The 23,802-nt window shown below is 45.5% G+C and overlaps 1 protein-coding gene across 4 annotated transcripts in view; it reads right to left on the bottom strand.

Annotated features, from left to right (window-relative positions):
• Positions 1 to 9,345: 9,345 nt before the first annotated feature.
• Positions 9,346 to 23,802, bottom strand: part of LOC118395843 (chromatin remodeling regulator CECR2-like) — a 51,281-nt gene continuing 36,824 nt past the window's right edge. Inside the window, exons 8-19 of one of the 4 annotated variants that reach the window (XM_035789820.2) lie at positions 22,474 to 22,563; positions 22,216 to 22,372; positions 20,560 to 20,689; positions 20,433 to 20,470; positions 20,197 to 20,288; positions 19,925 to 20,051; positions 19,051 to 19,418; positions 18,695 to 18,841; positions 17,679 to 18,513; positions 15,359 to 17,213; positions 15,144 to 15,211; positions 9,346 to 13,264 (exon numbers count right to left, since the gene is read on the bottom strand). In XM_035789820.2, the coding sequence (XP_035645713.1) occupies positions 15,163 to 15,211; positions 15,359 to 17,213; positions 17,679 to 18,513; positions 18,695 to 18,841; positions 19,051 to 19,418; positions 19,925 to 20,051; positions 20,197 to 20,288; positions 20,433 to 20,470; positions 20,560 to 20,689; positions 22,216 to 22,372; positions 22,474 to 22,563 (3,888 nt within the window). In that variant the 3' untranslated portion in view covers positions 9,346 to 13,264; positions 15,144 to 15,162. Of the gene's footprint in view, positions 15,212 to 15,358; positions 17,214 to 17,678; positions 18,514 to 18,694; positions 18,842 to 19,050; positions 19,419 to 19,924; positions 20,052 to 20,196; positions 20,289 to 20,432; positions 20,471 to 20,559; positions 20,690 to 22,215; positions 22,373 to 22,473; positions 22,564 to 23,802 lie in introns of all 4 variants that reach the window. The other 3 variants (XM_035789819.2, XM_052466047.1, XM_052466048.1) reach the window with 3 other exon arrangements.

Genomic DNA, 23,802 nt, shown 5'->3' with positions numbered 1-23,802 from the left:
GAGGAAACAGGTACAAAAGTATCTATATCCACAGTAAAACAAGTCCTATATTGACATTACATGAAAGGCCGCTCAGCAAGGAAGAAGCCACTGCTCCAAAACCGCCATAAAAAGCCAGACTACAGTTTGTAACTGCACATGGGGACAAAGATCGTACTTTTGGAGAAATGTCCTCTGGTCTGATGAAACAAATAATAGAACTGTTTGGCCATAATGACCATTGTTATGTTTGGAGGAAAAATGGGGAGGCTTGCAAGCCGAAGAACACCATCCCAACCGTGAAGCACGGGGATGGCAGCATCATGTTGTGGGGTGCTTTATTTCAAGAGGGACTGGTGCACTTCACAAAATAGATGGTATCATGAGGCGGGAAAATTATGTGGATATATTGAAGCAACATCTCAAGACATCAGTCAGGAAATTAAATCTTGGACAATGACCCCAAGCATACTTCCAAAGTTGTGGCAACATGGCTTAAGTCAAGGTATTGGAGTGGCCACCACAAAGCCCTGACCTCAATCCTATAGAATATTTGTGGGCAGAACTGAAAAGGCGTGCATGAGCAAGTAGGCCTACAAGCCTGACTCAGTTACACCAGCTCTGTCAGGAGGAATGGGCCAAAATTCACCCAAGTTATTGTGGGAAGCTTTTGGAAGGCTACCCGAAACATTTGACCTAAGTTAAACAATTTAAGGCAATGCTACCATATACTGATTGAGTGTATGTAAACTTCTGACCCACTGGGAATGTGATGAAAGAAATCAAAGCTGAAATCATTCTCTCTACTATTATTCTGACATTTCACATTCTTAAAATAAAGTGGTGATCCTAACTGACCTAAGACAGGGCATTTTTTACAAGGATTAAATTTCAGGAATTGTGAAAAACTGAGTTTAAATGTATTTGGCTAAGGTGTATGTACATTTCCGACTTCAACTGTACCTTTGTATGCCTCCTTGTCTGTAGCCCTGCAGACACAGACACAAAAGTGAGCAGTTCAGTCATCTGCTCGCAATACATATAGCCTTCAACATATTCTTATAGCCTACATACTCTTACCTCTTTGTTGATTGGTATACATTGAATTGTGTTCATTTTCTGTTTTAGAAAGATTGGCACAAATATGAAAAGATAGATGGTATCATCATGAAACAATATCAATTTAGATCATTCAAGGGACAAACCTTAAATTTTTCAGTTAAGTGCCTGCCACCTGCTGTTCTTTCAAATCAAAATGTTTCAATCGGGCAGTTAGGTTCCTGCAAGAACCCCCACCAACTAAGGAGGTTCCTCGATGAACCCCACCTCGGGTTCTTGGAAGAAACCTTTAGGGGGAATTTTCAGTGCCAAGAAACCAAAGGATCTTTCGGTGCATAATTGGCCCAGCGTCATCCGGATTCGGCCGGGGTAGGCCGTCATTGTAAATAAGAATTTGTTCTTAACTGATTTGTCTAGTTAAATAAAGGTTAAATACATTAAAAAATATATACAGTGCCTTTGCATAAGTATTCGGCCCCCTTGAACTTTGTGACCTTTTGCCACATTTCAGGCTTCAAACATAAAGATACAAAACTGCATTTCTTTGTGAAGAATCAACAACAAGTGGGACACAATCATGAAGTGGAATGACATTTATTGGATATTTCAAACTTTTTTAACAAATCAAAAACTGAAAAATTGGGCGTGCAAGATTATTCAGCCCCTTTACTTTCAGTGCAGCAAACTCTCTCCAGAAGTTCAGTGAGGATCTCTGAATGATCCAATGTTGACCTAAATGACTAATGATGATAAATACAATCCACCTGTGTGTAATCAAGTCTCTGTATAAATGCACCTGCACTGTGATAGTCTCAGAGGTCCGTTAAAAGCGCAGAGAGCATCATGAAGAACAAGGAACACACCAGGCAGGTCCGAGATACTGTTGTGAAGAAGTTTAAAGCCGGATTTGGATACAAAAAGATTTCCCAAGCTTTAAACATCCCAAGGAGCACTATGCAAGCGATAATATTGAAATGGAAGGAGTATCAGACCACTGCAAATCTACCAAGACCTGGCCGTCCCTCTAAACTTTCAGCTCATACAAGGAGAAGACTGATCAGAGATGCAGCCAAGAGGCCCATGATCACTCTGGATGAACTGCAGAGATCTACAGCTGAGGTGGGAGACTCTGTCCATAGGACAACAATCAGTCGTATATTGCACAAATCTGGCCTTTATGGAAGAGTGGCAAGAAGAAAGCCATTTCTTAAAGATATCCATAAAAAGTGTTGTTTAAAGTTTGCCACAAGCCACCTGGGAGACACACCAAACATGTGGAAGAAGGTGCTCTGGTCAGATGAAACCAAAATTGAACATTTTGGCAACAATGCAAAATGTTATGTTTGGCGTAAAAGCAACACAGGTCAACACCCTGAACACACCATCCCCACTGTCAAACATGGTGGTGGCAGCATCATGGTTTGGGCCTGCTTTTATTCAGCAGGGACAGGGAAGATGGTTAAAATTGATGGGAAGATGGATTGAGCCAAATACAGGACCATTCTGGAAGAAAACCTGATGGAGTCTGCAAAAGACCTGAGACTGGGATGGAGATTTGTCTTCCAACAAGACAATGATCCAAAACATAAAGCAAAATCTACAATGGAATGGTTCAAAAATAAACATATCCAGGTGTTAGAATGGCCAAGTCAAAGTCCAGACCTAAATCCAATCGAGAATCTGTGGAAAGAACTGAAAACTGCTGTTCACAAATGCTCTCCATCCAACCTCACTGAGCTCGAGCTGTTTTGCAAGGAGGAATGGGAAAAAATGTCAGTCTCTTGATGTGCAAAACTGATAGAGACATACCCCAAGCGACTTACAGCTGTAATCGCAGCAAAAGGTGGCGCTACAAAGTATTAACTTAAGGGGGCTGAATAATTTTTGCACGCCCAATTTTTCGGTTTTTGATTTGTTAAAAAAGTTTGAAATATCCAATAAATGTCGTTCCACTTCATGATTGTGTCCCACTTGTTGTTGATTCTTCACAAAAAAATACAGTTTTATATCTTTATGTTTGAAGCCTGAAATGTGGCAAAAGGTCGCAAAGTTCAAGGGGGCCGAATACTTTCGCAAGGCACTGTATAATATCTGCTGGAATTAGTTTGGGGCGCAGGAAACCCCCGAAGGAAAAAATAGCAGCACCCCCAAACTACTTCTGGTGGCTATGCTTTCAGTGCATGTCTGTGGTGCTGTGTGGTGTGTGCCAGTGCGAATGGGCCGTTGCCAGAGGAGAGAGAGCGTGGCATTTCAGCCGAAGGTATAACACAATTGACAGACTGTCACGTTCTGACCATAGTTCTGTTGTGTTTTCCTTGTTTTAGTGTTGGTCAGGACGTGAGCTGGGTGGGCATTCTATGTTGTGTGTCTAGTTTGTCCGTTTCTATGTATGGCCTGATATGGTTCTCAATCAGAGGCAGGTGTTAGTCATTGTCTCTGATTGGAAACCATATTTAGGTAGCTTGTTTTGTGTTGGGGTTTGTGGGTGATTGTTTCCGTGTCTGTGTTTTACACCACACGGTACTGTTTTCGTTATTCACGGTACGTTTATTATTTTGTATAGAGTGTTCAGTTTATGTGTTTAATAAACAACCATGGACACTTACCACGCCGCATATTGGTCCTCCGATCCTTCTCGCCTCTCCTCTTCAGACGAAGAGGAAAACCATTACACAGACAGACTAACTACATCACCAATTCGAAACATAACTTGTAGCAGTTCTCGCTAGAGGAGGACAGCTCATGATAACAGAATGGGATCAATGGAATGGAATCAACCACATGGTAACTACGTTTAATTCCATTCCTTTTACTCCATTCCAGCCATTATTATCCACTGACACATATACACACAATGCATTCGGAACTTATTCAGACCCCTTGACCTTTTCACATTTTGTTACGTTACAGCCTTATTCTGAAGTAGATTCAATGAATTGTTTTCCTCATCAATCTACACACAATACCCCATAATGACATTTTTGCAAATTTATAAAAAAAAAGTAATGTTTCCATTGATCATCCTTGAGATGTTTCTACAACTTGGAGTCCACCTGTTGTAAATTCAATTGACTGGACAATATTTGGAAAGGCACACACCTGCCTATATAAGGGCTCACAGTTGACAGTACGTCAGAGCAAAAACCAAGCCTTGAGGTGGAAGGAATTGTCCGTAGAGCCCCGACACAGATGTATCGAGGCACAGATCTGAGGAAGGGTACCAAACAATTTCTGCTGCATTGAAGGTCCCCAAGAAAACAGTGGCCTCCATTATTCTTAAATGGGAGAAGTTTGGAACCACCAAGACTATTCCTGGAGCTGGCTGCCCGGGCAAACTGAGCAATCGAGGGAGAAGGGTCTTGATCAGGGAGGTGACGAAGAACCCGATGCCCACTCTGACAGAGCTCCAGAGATCCTCTGTGGAGAGGGGGGGAACCTTCCAGAAGGACAACCATCTCCGCAGCACTCCACCAATCAGGTCTTTATGGTAGAGTGGCCAGACGGAAGCCACTCCTCAGTAAAAGGCACGACAGCCTTCTTGTAATTTGCCAAAAGTCACCTAAAGGACTCTTAGACCATGAGAAACAAAATGTTCTTGTCTGATGAAACCAAGATTGAACTCTTGGCCTAAAAGACAAGCTTCACATCTGGAGGAAATCTGGCACCATCCCTACGGTGAAGCATGGTGGTGGCAGCATCATGCTGTTGGGAAGTTTTCAGTGGCAGGGACTGGGAGACTAGTCAGGATCGAAGGAAAGATGAACGGAACAAAAGTACAGAGAGACCCTTGATTAAAACCTGTTCCAGAGGGCTCAGGACCTCAGACTGGGGCGTAGGTTCACCTTACAACAGGACAACAACTCTAAGCACACAGCTAAGACAGCACAAACGTGGCTTTGGGACAAGTCTCTGAATGTCCTTTAGTGGCCTAGCCAGAGTCCGGACTTGAACCTGATCAAACATCTCTGGAGACCTGAAAATAGCTGTGCAGCAATGGTCCCCATCCATCCTGACAGCTCTTGAAAGGATCTGCAGAGAAAATTGGGAGAAAATCCCCAAATACCGGTGTGCAAAGCTTGTAGTTTCATCCCCAAGAATACTCAAGGCTGTAATCGCTGCCAAAGTTGCTTCAATAAACTACTGAGTAAATGGTCTAAATATTTTTGCAAATGTTTTGTTTATACATTAGCAAAAATTTCTAAAAACCTGTTTTTGCTTTGTCATTATGGAGTATTGTGTGTAGATTGAGGGAAAAATACAATTTAATCCATTTTAGAATAAGGCCGTAAAGTAACAAAATGTGGAAAAAGTCAAGGGTTCTGAATACTTCCCAAATGCACTGTATTTACAAAATAAATGAGGTTTGGAAATGATGCAGACAGTTACATTGATGGAAGCCACACTATTTGCAATATTAAAGCTGATTTTCCCCACCCCCAATTATTTTTTTTTTTTTGTAAATATGTTTTTAATGTTTTTTGCCTACATGCTGATGAGCTCTATTGCTGCTGGGTTTGGTTTACTTAGTTCATGGACTTTCCCTCTACTCAAATGTTTTTTGTTCTTTTTTAAGATTGGAATGTCTTGCTTCCTCTTTCATCTCTGCTGACACTACACATGCCAGTTCTCGTATGTGACTTAGCAGGTGTTAAATTAGGCTGCCAAATGAGAGCCAGGCAGAGCTGAGCCCAGTACTTTTGGTATTACAAATTTCACCAACAACAATATCCCAATGAAAAATCGTCCAGATAAAATTTTGCTAAGCCAAAAAGCACTTTTAACCAACAGCAAAATCAGACTACCCCATTACTTACCTATTCAATTGGATCAGCTTGTGGGTGTGGGTGTATATATATATATATATTTATTTATTTTTTTTATTATTTTTTTTAAATTTTATTTTAAATATCAGAACCCTGTCTTCGGAGATAATTTGTAAAAATCCAAATAACTTCACAGGTCTTCATTGTAAAGGGTTTAAACACTATTTCCCATGCCATAAACATTTTTTTTTTCTTTTTCCCACCTTTATTTAACCAGGTAGGCAAGTTGAGAACAAGTTCTCATTTACAATTGCGACCTGGCCAAGATAAAGCAAAGCAGTTCGACAGATACAACGACACAGAGTTACACATGGAGTAAAACAAACATACAGTCAATAATACAGTATAAACAAGTCTATATACAATGTGAGCAAATGAGGTGAGAAGGGAGGTAAAGGCAAAAAAGGCCATGGTGGCAAAGTAAATACAATATAGCAAGTAAAACACTGGAATGGTAGTTTTGCAATGGAAGCATGTGCAATGTAGAAATAAAAATAATGGGGTGCAAAGGAGCAAAATAAATAAATAAATAAATGAAATACAGTTGGGAAAGAGGTAGTTGTTTGGGCTAAATTATAGGTGGGCTATGTACAGGTGCAGTAATCTGTAAGATGCTCTGACAGTTGGTGCTTAAAGCTAGTGAGGGAGATAAGTGTTTCCAGTTTCAGAGATTTTTGTAGTTCGTTCCAGTCATTGGCAGCAGAGAACTGGAAGGAGAGGCGGCCAAAGAAAGAATTGGTTTTGGGGGTGACTAGAGAGATATACCTGCTGGAGCGTGTGCTACAGGTGGGAGATGCTATGGTGACCAGCGAGCTGAGATAAGGAGGGACTTTACCTAGCAGGGTCTTGTAGATGACATGGAGCCAGTGGGTTTGGCGACGAGTATGAAGCGAGGGCCAGCCAACGAGAGCGTACAGGTCGCAATGGTGGATAGTATATGGGGCTTTGGTGACAAAACGGATTGCACTGTGATAGACTGCATCCAATTTGTTGAGTAGGGTATTGGAGGCTATTTTGTAAATGACATCGCCAAAGTCGAGGATTGGTAGGATGGTCAGTTTTACAAGGGTGTTTGGCAGCATGAGTGAAGGATGCTTTGTTTCGAAATAGGAAGCAAATTCTAGATTTAACTTTGGTTAATTAATGAACATGCACCTGTGGAACGGTTGTTAAGACACTACGGGCTTACAGACTGTAGGCAATTAAGGCCACAGTTATGAAAACTTAGGACACTAAAAAGAGGCCTTTCTACGGACTCTGAAAAACACCAAAAGAAAGATGCCCAGGGTCCCTGCTCATCTGTGTGAACGTGCCTTAGGCATGCTGCAAGGAGGCATGAGGACTGCAGATGTGGCCAGGGCAATAAATTGCAATGTCTGTACTGTGAGACGCCTAAGAGAGCGAGACAGGACGGACAGCTGATCATCCTTGCAGTGGCAGACCACGTGTAACAACACCTGCACAGGATCGGTACATGCGAACATCACATGTGCGGGACAGGTACAGGATGGCAACAACTGCCTGAGTTAAATCAGGAACGCACAATCCCTCCATCAGTGCCCAGACTGTCCGCAATAGGCTGAGAGAGGCTGGACTGAGGGCTTGTAGGCCTGTTGTAAGGCAGGTCCTCACCAGATATCACCGGCAACAACGTCGCCTATGGGCACAAACCCATCGTCGCTGGACCAGACAGGACTGGCAAAAAGTGCTCTTCACTGACGAGTCGCGGTTTTGTCTCACCAGGCGTGATGGTCGGATTTGCGTTTATCGTTGAAGGAATGAACGTTACACCGAGGCCTGTACTCTGAAGAGGGATCGATTTGGAGGTGGAGGGTCCGTCATGGCCTGGGGCGGTGTGTCACAGCAGGAAATCTCAATGCTGTGCGTTACAGGGAAGACATCCTCCTCCCTCGTGTGGTACCCTTCCTGCAGGCTCATCCTGACATGACCCTCCAGCATGACAATGCCACCAGCGATACTGCTCGTTCTGTGCGTGATTTCCTGCAAGACAGGAATGTCAGTGTTCTGCCATGGCCAGCGAAGAGCCAGGATCTCAATCCCATTGAGCACGTCTGGGACCTGTTGGATCGGAGGGTTAGAGCTAGGGCCATTCCCCCCAGAAATGTCCAGGAACTTGCAGGTGCCTTGGTGGAAGAGTGGGGTAACATTTCACAGCAAGAACTGGCAAATCTGGTGCAGTCCATGAGGAGATGCATTGCATTACTTAATGCAGCTGGTGGCCACACCAGATACTGACTGTCACTTTTGATTTTGACCCCCCCTTTGTTCAGGGACACATTATTCCATTTCTGTTAGTCACGTCTGTGGAACTTGTTCAGTTTATGTATCAAATTGTTGAATCTTGTTATGTTCATACAAATATTTACACGTTAAGTTTGAAAATAAACGCAGTTGACAGTGAGAGGACGTTTTTTTTTGCTGAGTTTATACTTCATGTGATATGACAAGCAGGTATAGTGGCAGGTGGAAAGGCCAATTCTTCAGCGATGTCCAGTGTAGGCCTACATACAGGTTCCATGCTAGTGGCGAATGCTACTTCCAGACATTGCGCACAGCATTCAGACCAATTATGCTGATGCTTTGCATTGGCCAATGAGAGGCTTTGAAGGCACCGGTTGGCCATATTGGCACTCCCCAGAAGAAGCAGTCCTCCAAAGCAGGGTTTCCCATACTTGGTCCTGGGCCCCCCCCCCCCGGGAGCATGTTTTGGTGTTTGCCCAAGCGCTACACAGCTGATTGAAATAACCAACTCAAGCTTTGATTTTTTGAAATCAGCTGTGTAGTGCTAGCTTGGGAAAATAACAAAGGGGGGCAGGACAGTTTGGGAAACCCCGGTATAGCTCACATAATTTACAAGTATGCATTAAGGTGTTTGTAATAGAATAAACATGGCAAAACTAAATATGAATTTCTATAGCATCCAAAATAAAAACAATTACAATAGTGGCAGAATGCCAAGATGGAGGCGCGGTGGTTTCAAAACAGCAACCCTTCAGTCATCTAGTGTATACATAAAATCATTGGTTCAGACCATAGACATTAAAACCAGGTTCAGACCATGGGTAAACAAACTGCAACGTGATTGGCTGAACACGATACCCAACATCTGGAAGAAGCATTAGCCACTAGCAAGGTGGTGAAAAATGGTGTTTTATTAAGACAGTATGCATCATTTTCCAAATTTTCACTAAAATCTATTTGAGGAAAACAGACACCTTTGCAGCCTAAATGAAGGATGTTCTATGTACGAGCCGGACGCCAGAGAACACAAGTATTAACTATTACCGGCTGTGCAGATTACAGTTGGACGTCAGATGACAAACGACATCAGGAATAATAGCTCCATCAGGCAGACAGTTTGGCTGCTCCTACTTACTTTGAAAAGGCCTAAGCATCTATCTGTGACATCACCTAACCCCCAGCTCACCAATTCGTACCAAAGAAAAGAGAACAAGCAACATACTTAAAATCAGGAAAAGTGATTTATTCTAAGAAATGTACAGTATAGAAAATACGTTGTCTATTTCCAAAATAATCTATGTCTTAAAAACTTGTGAACATAAAACTGGAACATACGGGTCCTTTTTGATGCCGCCATGCTACGGAGGTAAATGTCTACTGCTTAAAACAACCAGACATCACATGTATATTAAAAACAAGTTAAAACATGTACAAAATGTAAAAGAGCAAATAAATATGATTCACATTTAATCCAATCTAGACATTTTACTAGTGCAGACAAACTGGATGACAGCAGAGTAGAGGCATACAGACTTCCATGTCTTGTGCAGTCAACACAATCAGAGACAACAAAGCTGCATAACAGTATCACAACCTCACAGACCATTTACAACTACACTGTCCTTCATACATGGACAGCGCAAGTGAACACACTACCTCCGAGAAGACCTCATCTAGCTAATACTAAAAATGAAAATTCCCTAGTAAGTAAAACGGCAATACATCCTTGTACAGAATCGTGGGACACATTTTGTCTCACAGCTAGTATTATCCTATATTCATCCCTCCTTTAATGCCATAGATGTCTATCAATGAGGGGACTACGCTGCCAGCTCTATGCTGTCTAACACGTATTCAATAGAAGCACAGGGCTCAGGCTGTCTAGACTCACCTGTGGCAGGAAGGCATGCAATCTATACAGCTGGTAAGACGAGATCATATATAAAAAGAGCCCTTTTCTGTCGACCTCAGACATATGCCCAATCATTCACCACACCCCCTAGTGACACAAGTAACCTTACAATCAAAGGTCTCATGGAAGGGAAAAGTATACAGTCATGAGCTTTTGTAGCAAAGTAATACAAGGCCATGTGTGTGCTGGGGTCTGGGTGAGTGAATGACTGAGTAGAGGGACTTAGTGGATGCCAGAGGACTGGCTATGAGGTAGATTCATTTGTTGTCATCGCTATACCTGTGGGGTTCACAGGTGCAACATGGATTTAAGATGGGGAAGAGTTCAATTCACACAGATAAATTGTTGATAGACGCATCACTCGCCGATGCATGGTGGCAATGACAAAAGCTACAATATTAAAATGAAAAACAAAACCCAAAAAGAAATCAAATGGGTTGACAGTAAGCAAGACCGCCATTGTCACAAAGAGGACCAAAAATAACAGAATCTTGCAAAAACAATATTGGTTTATCAGTTGTCACAAAATTAGGTTAATTAACTTGTCGCTATTCCAGTCATGTTTTCTTGTGGTGCTTCTTCTTCAAATAATTCATTAAAATACCCGTATAGAACTGTACACCCTGAGGACATATTAAGTTCATTGAATTGGGGAGGAGGAAGCACTAACGTAAAGAAATAATCACATATGGGTGTGATTGTGGGCAATCTTTACCGTTCCAAATAAAATAAACACCACAAATAAATGAGCTACAATAGGATGACCATTTTAGGTGACATTTTTCAACAAAATGTATGGAATGCAATACATGACATTGAAACAAATAAAAAATAATTGGGCTGGAAGGGTGACAGCATGAATATAGAAAAACAAATACATCAATTGTTGATTCTAACTCTTGTTCACTTTGTGTGTATGTGCATATGCCAACCAGCTGGGCACATGGAAGTTTGGTGAACCAACCCACAAAAGACCCCAGTTTTTGTGACAGAGGACACCTACAGTGAAGAGTTATACTTAATATATATTCATATATACACATGGTAACAAGCACCAACAAAGAATCCAAGGCCACTAAATTCCAGTAGTTGTAGACTATCCCTAGTGCATAGCAGAGAAGGCTCTCTACAGGTCTGAAATAAAATACATTCTCATAGTGAAGGCAGTCTTGAAGGATGCATAAAATTACACCGGAACAGCAAAAAAAGCTGTGTTTTAGTCGAGGTGAAAATGGACAGAAAGCTCCCCTTTTCAGAACGGTTTCCTTTTTTCCGAAAGGCAATCCGCCATCATCTTCTGTCCCGTCACATGGCGGGGCTCCTGTGCTGTTCATCTATCTACATATATCGAACTCATTCACACATACATTCAACATGAAGGAAACAAAGACAACTGCAAGGCATGTGTGTGTGTGTGTCTGTCGACAGGGTTCTGATGACGGCTTCTCTACAGTCTCAAAGTACCTCCTTTTCTACACCTGAGTCTAAAAACATTTGGAGACGAAAACGAAAACAAAACACAAAGTAACACCAGTGCTCTCCTCTTACCACACCAGCTCCTTTTGTCCATAGAGAGGCTCTGAGAAGACCAGGCTATAGACAAGGGGGAGAGCCTTCTCCAGACAAATCCAGTGTGTGAGAAAATAATTTTAAAAGGTCAAACAGAGCACCACAATCAGACCATGTCAATAGACCACTTAAAGCCTGCGTTTACACAGGCAACCAGCCTGCAGACAGAGAAACAGGGTCTCCAGATGTTCTTGCTGGCCAGGCCTAGAGGGAGGGACCAGCTATACAGTCTGAACTTGACTGGGAGTCCACAGGCATGAAGACAGACAGGGCCATGTCTCTGCAGAGGCAGTCTCAGTGAGGGTTCCACACAAAGCAGACAGACATCCCCAGGGGAAAATAACTCATTCTCTAAAGAGACTCCAATAAATGTGTCTCCATTGCCTGTATCACTCTGCACATCTCCTGTCCGATGCAGTGGGAGGCCTACTTACTGGTGCCCTTGAACACAGACAGAGGACAAAGTCCATTTTGAACCGCTCCGCAGCAGAGAACATCATTGTTCCGACAGCAGTCACATTTAAAGTCTTAAGACAGGAGAGACACAGGCAAGCACACAGGTTGTTGTCATGGATGATATGCAGGCACCAATTTGTGTAAAGGTTTTGTTGCGTTTGTCCTTTACCTGAATTGTGGAGAAAAGAAATTAAACAAGAATATCAATCATTGAAACTAGGACTGTGGCGGCCATGGCATTTTGTCAGCCGGTGATTTTCAAGCAAATAACTGCCGGTCTCATAGAAATTGACCGTTAATTAACAAACACATTTAGTATCTCCTGGCTTCCACACAGTCTGATGTGGACCTTTCGAACATCTACATTTTAAAAAAGTCTAACAAATCTATTTAATACAGCCTACACCATCACAATAAATCCATTATTTATTTTAGATGGGTCTAAAGAAACATGATATGAAGAAAATGTAGTCTATTTCAAAAGAACAGAATAGCATACAAAGTTGTCCTTATGTTAGGCCCTGATACAGCAGACAATATTTGCTTAGAATTCCGTGGCATTATTTTATAGTATGAAGAATACAATAGAAAGGATATTTTCTCCAAATGATTTGAGGGAGGGCGCACATGCGGCTATTCTGTGTTGAGCGGTTAACAAAGAAACTGGTGCCCCTATACGGTTAATTTAGAGTTATTTATGCAACTTTTGATTTTTAATACATAAGGCTGCATGATGCGACTAATGATGATCTGAAAAAAGTTGCATGAAAGGCATGAGCTCTGCTTAGCTTTTTGCACAGGCTGTACACATTTCATCAGTCTCTCATTCACAATTTGACAAGCACTTGATAATGCCTTGAATTTCCTGGATGCATCCCCTTTGTGTGACCGTAATGCCCTTTAAAAGAATCCATGCCTTTTATGGCCAGTGGCCGTTGTGTCCTTGGGCGGAAAATAATCATTATAATTCCCTTCTCCAGGCTGCATGCTCCGAAGCACCTCTCACTCACCTGAAATCTTAGATAATGCCCGTCACGTGATCGGGTCCTTCTCACAGCATCCCAGGTCCTTCTCACAGTCTACAAGTGAAGACACACATCGGGGACGCAACTGCACGTGTTCTTATCAAATGCCAAGGAGCATATTGAAGCCGTTGGTAGAACTGTCCATATTTACTTTTTGTCAGCCAACAAGATGAGTAGGCCTAATGAAAGCAAAAGCACTAGGCTATGTCAATCTACTATCCCCCATAGTACAAAAGTTGACCTATTCTATTGGTCAATTTGTCCTTCTGTGCGAAAAATAAATATTCCAAACATATCCCTCAACTGTCCCAGGCTGCGATAGATCCTAAATTCATACAAACACTGGCATCAAAAAACCTTTCAAAGGCAATGAGGCTAATGCAACAGATCAGAACGATTAGCTTAAAATGTTGATAAACTATTAGGCTATTTCTTCACATTATAAGTGCAGCAATGCGCACATGGCAGTAGGCTACAAGAGTTGAATGTTCCAAAATCCAATCAATCAGCGGGAAAATACCATTCTCAAAGGTGACCCACAAATGCAATTATGCATATAATGCTTTTAGTATCATCTTCCCCAAACTTGAAACTCATGTGCTGCGTATGTATGCCAGGTAGGGTTTACACCCGTTGTAAATAGGATTAATGTGCTTAAGTGGCCAAATAAGATCTTTAAAATTAAGTTGTGATACAAACCGTATCAAAACATATAGGCCTATTGGCTAGGCTACATGAGGTGCGTGACTATGATTTGAAAAAGTTGAGGAGAAAAAAAGGCAGGAGCTGTGTCTTGCCTTACTGCACACAAGCCGGGCATCATTCAGGTAGGCTACCGCACGGCAAGCGGTAACCGGAGTGCCAAGTCTAAGACCAAAAGGCTCCTCAACAGCTTCTACCACCAAGCCATAAGACTGCTGAACAATTAATAAAATTGCCACTGGACAATTTACATTGATGGACCCCCCCATTTTGTACACTGCTGCTACTCGCTGTTAATGATCTATGCATAGGCACTCCACCCCCACCTACATGTACAAATTACCTCAACTAACCTGCACCCCCGCCCACGGACTTGGTACAGGTGCCCCCTGTATATAGCTTCGATATTGTTATTCTTATTATGTTACTTTTTATTTTTGTCTACTTGGTAAATATTTTCTTAACCAACAGTGCATTTCAAGAAGAGTTAGAGGCTTGTAAGTAAGCATTTCACGGTAAAGTCTACACTTGTTGTATTCGGAGCATGTGACAAATAACGTTTGATTTGATTTTGATATCGATTCGATCGAAGTGATAATATATAATTCACAAGCGATAGGCTAATATTGGTCACCCATCAGATTGTTCTTGAATTAATCTTGTCTTTACATATACTAAATAATATGTGTGAAATTTGTTTAGATTTAAAATGGACCATTATCATGCACCTGTTGGGGCAGGGGTTCATTTTCATGCTAGGTAGGCTATACTCTTGTTGTAAAGCGAAGCAATGTACTTAATATTAGTAAAGTTGAGAAAATATAGTAGGCCTAGCCTTTAGAAAGCTAATGGGATCCTCCTCTTTAATAGAGGCCATCAAAACTAAGTTCTCACGCAATTGCATAGCCTATAGAAATGTTGCGCAAGATGAGCTCATGGGCTCATAAATTGTTTGATTTTCAAATTACATTTGCATTGGTGTCAGAGTGATTAGAGGGACAATAGAGTGCTGAGTACCAGGCAGTTAGCAAGTTTGGTAGTCTACTAATGACCATCAGCAGCATCAGAGCTTGGAGAACCGTGACTAAACAGTTACGTGGAATTTAACCTGCGGTCATGTCTCGTGACCGCCAGTTTATCAGTAATACAGTCACCGTAACGTAACAGCCCTAACTGAAACATGATGTGATTTATTGAAATATTGATTGGTGAAATCTGTTATGAATGTTTTGTAATGTTTTTAAAATGTAAAACTGCCTTAATTTTGCTGGACCCCAGGAAGAGTAGCTCCTGTCTTGTCAGCAGCTAACGGGGATCCATAATAAATACAAAATACACCATTGAATAGTCACTTACCCTGCTTCCACAGAGTTGCTTAAACTCCCTGTTTACTGCTGGGACCACTGGGAGACATCATCTGCTGCCTACAAGATGACATAAGATAAAACATCAATAACCTATTTTCAACCATATTTTTAGCAGGGAGTCCCCAATTGAGATCAAGTACTCCTTTGCAAAAAAGCCCTGCAAAGGAATGAACCATTAGAATCTTCAGCGTAGCTCTTTCTTACCCTAGGTGAAGGAAGTGTTCAGGTCCCAGGCCTCTCTGCTGGACCGTCATGCCTTGGAAGTGGCCTTCAGTCTGGGGGTGTCTGTAAATGGCCATGCGGGTCTGTCCCGGGTGAAAGGGCAGGTGCTGGGGCCGCTGCAGGGCCTCCATGAGGTGAGGGTGGGGTCTTTGGGGAGTGTAGTGTCCACTAGGAAAGCCAGGCTGGCTAGGGTATGGAGGCCGAGAAATCATGTGGGGGGGTGGGGCCCCACCCTGCTGCATCCCAGGATGCACTGCTCGGGGGTCGTACAGGAAGTTGGCCACTTGAGGCAGGGGCTGGGAACTCCAGCGGCGTGCAGCAGCGTTGTGGCTGTCCAGGTCTAGGATCTCTTTAGGGCTCTCTGGCCGCTCTGAGGTCTCCTCCACCCGAGCATGCTGAGGCTTCATTGGGCTGCCAGCCTCCCTGCTCTCCTTCCCCGCAGAGCCTCCATGGAGGCCCTCGGGCAGGAGACTTGGGGACATCAAGCTGACCCCGGAGCCCTCAGAGCCCAGGGGGGAGCCCATGCTGCTGCCCTCCTTCAGGCACCCATTGACCTTGGCACTGGCTGCAGGCAGGTAGGTGTTGGAGGGCATGGGGTGGCGAGGCTGGTATTGCTGCTGCCTATGCCACTCCTCAGGTGGGTAGCCCCCCCGGCTGTTGCCCTGGGGCTGGGGGTATAAGTGTTGAGGCTGGTACTGGGGGTACATGTTGGTGTGGCCCTGGAGATGCTGCTGCTGGCCCATGTGATATGGATAGGAAGCTCCTTGCTGGTGGTAGGTGGGGTAGCCGGCAGGGTTATGGTTTGGGTTCATGGTCTGGGGCATAGCTTGGTTTGGGTAAGGCTGCCGATTTGAAGGGGGCATGGGCCTGCCCATAGGTTGACCATAGTGTGGATGTGTTGGGCTGCCCATGGCTCCAGCAACCTGGCCCGGAGAGTGGGGAGGCATGGCTGGGATGTGACCAGGTGCTGGTCCCCTTGGCCCCAGACTGCCCTGGTTACCCAACTGTGTCTGTTGCACATTGGGACTGAACGACTGTTGTTTATAGATGCTGTTGGGAGGTCCAGACTTCATCATGCTGGGGTTACCAGAGCTGCCTCCAGAATCCCTTCTGCTAGTGGGCTCGCTGGGCCTCTGGTCTCCATGGTCAGCTGGGCTGGGCTGTGGAGGCAGCTGGGACACAGGGTGGCTGGGGGGCAGGGAGGTGAAAGGGGCTGGCTGTGGTGGACCAAGGCCAGGCTGGGGGGCGCATTTTGGCATTCCATGCATGGGGCTTGGCTGTGGACCACGTTGAAGGGGATTCTGAGCCACATGTGGAGGTGTGTTCTGAGGGTTTTGGGATCCTTGCTGTGGGGCTTTCTGACTGATATGTTGAAGGATGTTTTGTTGCTGTGCATTCTGGATCATGTGTTGATGGGCGTTCTTAGGGTGAGGGGCATTCTCTGGGATTTGCCGAGTGGGGATCTGGGTTATATGCTGTGGAGCATTCTGGGAGTGCGGAGAGTTCTGGGAGGGAGGTGAATTGTGGGGGTGTGGAGGAGGAACAATGGAAGGGTTGTTCTGTTGAGTGGGAGTCTGGCAGACAGACTGTCCTCTTCTCTCCCCCTCCTGGTTGCCGGTTGTCTCTGAGCTCTGTGGGTGTCCCGGCCCAGACGCAGCCTGCTCCCCGGTCCCGCTACCCCTCTCCTGTGATCTGCCCAAGTTTGGAGCCGAGGGGCTCTGCATGCCCCCAGTGAGGTGGCTGGGAGGCTCTGTGGAACGATCCTGATCAGACTGGACGGGGGTTATCCGCGTTCCTGCATGGTTGTTGTTGGTCGTTTTGTGATCTGATGTGAACTCTGTTAGGACAGAGAATATAGAGGAAGGATGTTACAGTGAACACAAAGGATCCATTTGTTGAACATCTGAGTTTATGCCTCTACAGATGGAGAACATGTTCTATTACTTTTCAAGACACAGACTCAAAATTAACACCATCTTTGATTATATTTGTTCAAGAAATGTTTAGGGTTTTTTGTCCTTTATATAAAACATCTTCTTGCTAGTGTAGCTGCAGTGTGATGACATGTCATCTCAGTTCCACCCTCAAAGCAAGCCGCGGGACTTCATTGAAGTGATGAATACTTAGTCACTTACTGTGAAAAATTATTAACATCACATTGCAAAGAGACAGTTTGCTTATGAAATATAGTCAGAACTTCAGACAAGTCTGAATATAATTTTTTGGGGAGGTAGACGAGGATCCAAGTTGATTTTCATAAAGCTTAGAGGGAGAGTTGTAAAAGCAAAAAGATCATTCCTACCTTTGGGCTGCATGTCTGCGTGATGGGCAGGCTGGCTATCTGGGCCATTGTCTCTGGCAGGACGCAGCAGGTGAATTTCAGGGGGAGGTGGGTGCTGCGAGGGCTGAGCTTGAGTTGGTGCGCTGCCAACTCCCTGTGGGGGCTGCTGCTGAAGGTTGCCCATGAGCTGGCGTGAGGAGCCAGCAGGGAGTCCGGTGGAGGAAGCAGACAGCTGCTGCAGGGCAATCATCTCTGGGCTCTCCAGCATGGAGGCCAGACGCTGCCGTGAGTCCTGATGAGGCATGGGAGGCCGCAGGGCCATGGGCCCCGGGGAGGTGCTGATGCCACAGGGCATCCTGTACTGGCTATTTGGGGGTGGGGGGTACCCTCCAGGGCCACCAGGCTGCTCTGGCCAGGGTTTGGGGCCCATGGGACGTGGACCCCCATGAAAATAGGGGTGCTGCTGGTGGTTAGCCATATTCTGCTCCTGCATCCCAGGTCCACTGGGCCTCTGCTGGCCTTGGTGGTTCATCCCTGACCACATGCTAGGAGGCACGCCCATGCCAGGACGAAAGGCAGGGTAGTTGTGTTGTGGTGGGACGCCAGGCCCGGGGTAACGGTTCCCACCGGGGTGCATGGGGTGGCCGTCGGTGCGCTGGCGGGACGGGTACATGTTGCCTTCGGGCGTGGGGGTGCAGAGGCCCCCAGACTGGAGGGCCACAGGGCGGGGGCCCAGTGAAGGGCCGTGGGTGGGACCCATGTAGGGGTGCTGCTGGTGGTGCTGGGGATGGAGAGGCCGGCCATCAGGCCCCACCTGGTATCTAGGGCCAATGTGGTGACCATCCCCCAGGTGTGGCTGGAATACAAGGACGTCTATCAGTATGTCTGCATAGCAGCAAATATAACCAACCAACGGTGACAGAGCAGTAACACACAAAATATTGTTCAGCTTGAGCACACGGTGAGCAGAGCAGATAAAATAATTCCTCATCAGATATGTGAAAACTCCATGGGATCGTTTTCTTAGCTGATCTCACCTGCATGTTGTAATGTTGAGGCATGTGGTGAGCATTGGGGTCTCCAGGCCGGGGCATGTGTCCCTGTCCAGGGTGAGGGTAGGCGTATCGGGGGTCCATGGCCATCCTCTGACCATACATGTGAGGACCAGGGGGGTGCTGGAGCTGCTGCAGAATGGATGACAGTTCAAAATATCATGTCTAAAATGTCATGCATTTATCTGTCCTTATCTAAAATTACTCTGAACTGTTTTTCTCTTTATTAACTCCTACTGAAGTACTAAAGCACTATCTCCTATGTGAAATATTGTTTGACATGCCTGGCCTCCCTTTAAGCCTAAAAAAGAACTACATATCAAATAAGCGTTCCTAGCTACCTGCTGTGCTGGGTGGTATAGATTCCCAGGGTAGGGTTGTCCATGTGGCATGCTGTGGGGGTGTGGGTGTCTGTTGGCCCAGTGGGTGGGAGGGGGAGGCTGGGCCACCTTGTTCCCCTCCTCCATGGCAGTGCTGCCCTTGCCCCCTGGATGTGTCCGTTTGCGCGAGGCATGCTCAGTGGCTCGGCCAAAGCGCTCTGGCCCCGCCTGTTTGGGGCCTTTGCTCCGCCTCTTCTCCTTGCGGTCTTTCTCACGGTCCTCACCACACACGTGGAACTCTTCGTCCGTGTCACCGTCCTCTGACGGCAAGTGCTTGAGCAGGGCTCGGCTGAAACAGCGCTCCAGGGACTCCGCCATGATGCTGTACTCTGCCAAAAAACACAGACAGGCACACAGGGCTCATTCATCTGGCCAGTTAAACACAGACACAAATATCAGAGTATCATCTGAATGTCATTGCATAGACACACCCCAGCGTTGGGTGACAGGCTGACCAGTTCAGAGGGCCGTAGTGTGGTTGACCCCTGGCCCCAGTGCCTCTCCCTGGGGAGAGCATTCAGACAGATGGATGACTCCAGACAGGGGGCTTAGCTAGGGGCTGGAATGTCTCTCTGGCAGGCAGGCAGGGCCTGGTGCACTGGAGCACAACTCAATCCCTCCCCATTCATCACTGTCAAATCTGTTAAGGCCAGAGCCACATTTTACAGCCCAGCTCTCCCCCAAAATTCTCTCCTCCTCCACTTAATCAAATGTATCTATTTCACATTCATAATTGAAGTTCAAAGTCAATCCCAAAAAACGTTTTTCACATGCTAGAGGCATTTGAGGGACATCATGCGTGAGGTTAAGGTCAAAATGAAGTGTGTGTATTTACCACTGTCTTCCCCATTGTACTCCATGCAATTCTCAAACATGAGCTTCACGTCAGACACAAACTCCTCCTTGGCGATGTACTCCCCTTCATTCAGCTTCCTCTCGATGGTGGACAGGTCCATCGGAGTCTGAGGAGAAATCAGGGCTAACGTAAATTGCTACTTGTGGAATGGATGACATCAAATTAAAATGTGAAAAAAAACTCATAACCGAGGCATCTAACCTTCATTTGACAAAGTTTGGACCCGTTTTTTTCACTGTGATTTCACTCACCTGAATGATCTCATTATAGTTGGGGGCATAGGATTCATCCACAGGCTCCAAGAAAGGCCAGGAGTCTTTGTGGGCTTTCAGGGCCTCCAACACTGTGGAGAACAGTTGCAGTCAGAATAGAGGCACCATCCTGGCTAACTGTCCAGAAGAATCTGCAGCAGGTCAATATGCTTCACACATACAGATATGATACAATGATGATTGCATAGACGACAGGGCATATTATTTTACTTTACCTTTGTACAACGCTGTATAATCATCATCAATTTCATAGCTGCAATAAAAGATAGAACATTTTCAAAACAAATCCACACTCTCCATAAATGACCAGTACTCTAGTGTTGAGTGGTAGTGTGCTCTTACAACGCTTTCGTCCTGCGGGCACGTTGGATGGGTGAGTGGGGCTCCAGGTGCAGCAGTTCGGGGGGCAGGTCCTTCCCCTGGGATATCAACCAGGCCTTCTCCTCACGCAGCTTCCGCCGCCGCGCTCGCTCTAGGGGACACAGCAGAACACGGGAACCACAATGAATTACACACAACAGCATAAAGAATAGTGCACCAATGCTAGTGGTACTTCCTAGCCTCCTTACAGTTTCAAGGGCACTTGTTGCCCATCCGGCCATCTGCTGGTTCGCAGAGTCCATAAAAACCAGGCATAACATCACGAGAGACTGAAGGAGTTCAGGGAAGAGTGATTCATCAACCATCTTCTTGCAGGCATAGCTGATCAAAAGATGAGACAGAGGTGCACATATTGCTTTATCTTTCAACATGAAAGGCCGCCCCCTGCTGTGCGGATTAAAAGATGGAGGGTTGAGGCTCCGATCCACCCGAGACCAGGCATCTCAGCCGGTCCTGCTGTTCATCTATAATACATTCATGAGGGTCGTTCAGCAGTTAATTAACCGTTGACAGATGACATCAGACGGAGGAAGAGACTCCTGTGATTCAAAGGGCTCAACATTCCCACTCTTAGCCCAATGCGACACAGATGTAGGATCTTAAATTTGATGACTTATGCTACTCAGAATTTTCCTGCACCTCAAGAAATGCAGATGAGCTTCTTGATGTACATAAATTGTCTGAAGAGCCACAGTAACACACTGTTACATGCGGACCACACCGCGCGTGCATGTTGATTTTGTCCACTCACACCAGACGCGATCATGACACGCAGGTAGAAATATCAAAATGAGAACCAACTATATTAATTTGGGGACAGGTCGAAAAGCATGAAATACTTATGGCAATTTAGCTAGCTAGCTTGTGTTGATAGCTAATTTGTTTTGGGATATAAACATTGGGTTGTTATTGTACCGTAAATGCACAAGGTCCTCTATTCTGACAAGTAATCCACAGATAAAAGGGTACAACAAGTACGTATCTAGTAGTTGCTCCTCCTGCAGGCTTCATCTGACTTTATATGGTGGTTGGCAACCAACTTTAAGGTGCATTATCACCACCAACTGGACTGGAGTGTGGACCTTTCAATCACCCACGTAGGTATATGCTCCTAAAAACCAATGAGATTAGAGGCAGGACTTGCAGCACGTCAAGTGTCACAAATAGAACTAAATTATATTTTACCACAGGCTACAAAGATGCTCGTTGACGCGGGTGCAATGATTGAATAACGTGCGTGTACATTTATTTTGCAACACCCGCACACGCGAGCAGTGTGGTCAGCATGTTATATTAATTAAGAGTAGTAGTACTTTTCATGTAGCTTACTTTTAGCCAGCTAATAACCTAACTACCGATCAAGCAACATTATGGACTAAATGTTAAAATCCTGTTGCTGCAGGATTATTTTGCTGTGACAATATAGGTCAAATTAAGATCCTACCCCGGTATAATTCACAACCAGGGGCAGTGGCAACGGTACCGGCAATAAAAATGCAGAGGTGTGCGCGAGTTTGGCTGTCCTTTAGAATCCATCATGTCGTCTTTGATCCCGGAGTCTATTAGTGTAACACTCCGAGCCTCACCCCGTCTACCCCTCCCAGCTCCACTACTCACCCTCCACAGCTTTGACTCTCTCCTGCTCCTCTCTCTGACGCTCCTCCTGAAGCAGCATCTCCTCCTCTCGTTTCTGCTCTGCCAGCAGGGCCTGCCTGTCCATGTCCACATCCCTCTGTTTCTGCTGCTCCACGTCAGCTATGGCTTGCAGCGTGTCCTGGACACACAGGAAACTATCAGTCCACTGGGTCTCACAGGAGACAGGACACACTAAGAACACCAAGAACCATCTATACACAAACACACAGCTGGTTTCACCTCCTCCTCTTGGCTCATGCGTTTCTCAGAGAGCCGGTAAGAGCTGCGTACTGGGGTGGGGTCCAGCAGCCTCTGCTTCTGCTCATTCTCCTGGAGAGGCAAAATAATCAAGATTAAAACACAAACAAGTGGGTTCGTTATTCACACTTGTAAAAAAATAAATCACACGCAGTCGCATTTGATCAAGTAATGCTTCCACGGGAGCCAAAACCCAAGCAGACCCTGGGGAATCCTCTTTGCTCTTCCAGCAGAGCTGTGAGGAGAGGGTTCACATGCCCTTTGGCAATTCAGGCTCTGTTCCTCCCCACCCCCTGACTACCCCACTTTAAACCACACCCACCACGCTACCCACCACCCAGGGGGTCTCTGACTCACCAAACTCCTCCATGCTCCCCGTGATATTAATAATCAAATGTAACAATTACCAATAAAGCCAGGGGAGTGGGGGTGGGCTGTTTCTTGTGTGTGTTCATTTGCAAACAGATCGTAGCATTGCCACTTCATGAAAAAGCCTATATTGCAGCAATTACTAAGTAAGTTACATGATTTTTTTGTTCCCAAATCCTGTCCATGAGTATCAAAATTGGTCACAGAATACAACCCGTTAACATTTATACACAGACTACAACATGGAAGAAAAAAACTACAGAAGGAAGCTGCAGTCAGAGCGGAGCCCTCTGGGCTAGGGAGTTTCTATATCTATGTCAGGGAATTGGCTTGGTGCTTCCTGTCAGAGCCCATCAGATGACCGGGCCTGTGAACACCACCAGGGCTAGCCCCTTTCCCCTTTTAGAGTTCTGCCTGCCAGCAGCATGTGAACATGTTTGAGCAGGGCAGGTAGCTCCATTGGTGCTTATGGCCGCCGCCACCACAACTAGAGGGGGTGTCAAAGTGCTGAATAAGCTACAGCTCCCATCCCCCAGTCTTCTCTCTCTGCACCGCAGCACCAGCATGTCCCGGGGCTCCTCTGCTCTGCATTACCCACAGCACTTAATACCACACAGGAGATGGAGTGCCTCTGGTGTCGCCACTTAAGTGGTCGCCAATACTGCAGTGCATAGGGCCGTCAATCAAGAGGCTCCATCCCACCTCAAGGTGAGCGCCTGCCTCCCATCAGCGCCCCCACCAAATGGCTGTGATGGCCAGGGCTGTGGACGGGAACTGGAGGAATCCACGCTAGTGTGCGCTCACACACGCTACACATACTCTGTACTGCCAGAGCCTGCACCCGGTGGGAAGGGAATGTTCAGCAGCTTGAGAACTGTGAATATGTCCAGAAAGATACCAGCCAGGCATGCTGGCCGTGAAGGACAGGTCACCATCGGGTGA

The sequence above is a fragment of the Oncorhynchus keta genome, chromosome 17 (genome assembly GCF_023373465.1).
Source record: "Oncorhynchus keta strain PuntledgeMale-10-30-2019 chromosome 17, Oket_V2, whole genome shotgun sequence".
Lineage (NCBI taxonomy): Eukaryota > Metazoa > Chordata > Actinopteri > Salmoniformes > Salmonidae > Oncorhynchus > Oncorhynchus keta.
The sequence above is the reverse complement of the archived record's forward strand: the minus strand, read 5'-3'. Positions and strand labels throughout refer to the sequence as shown.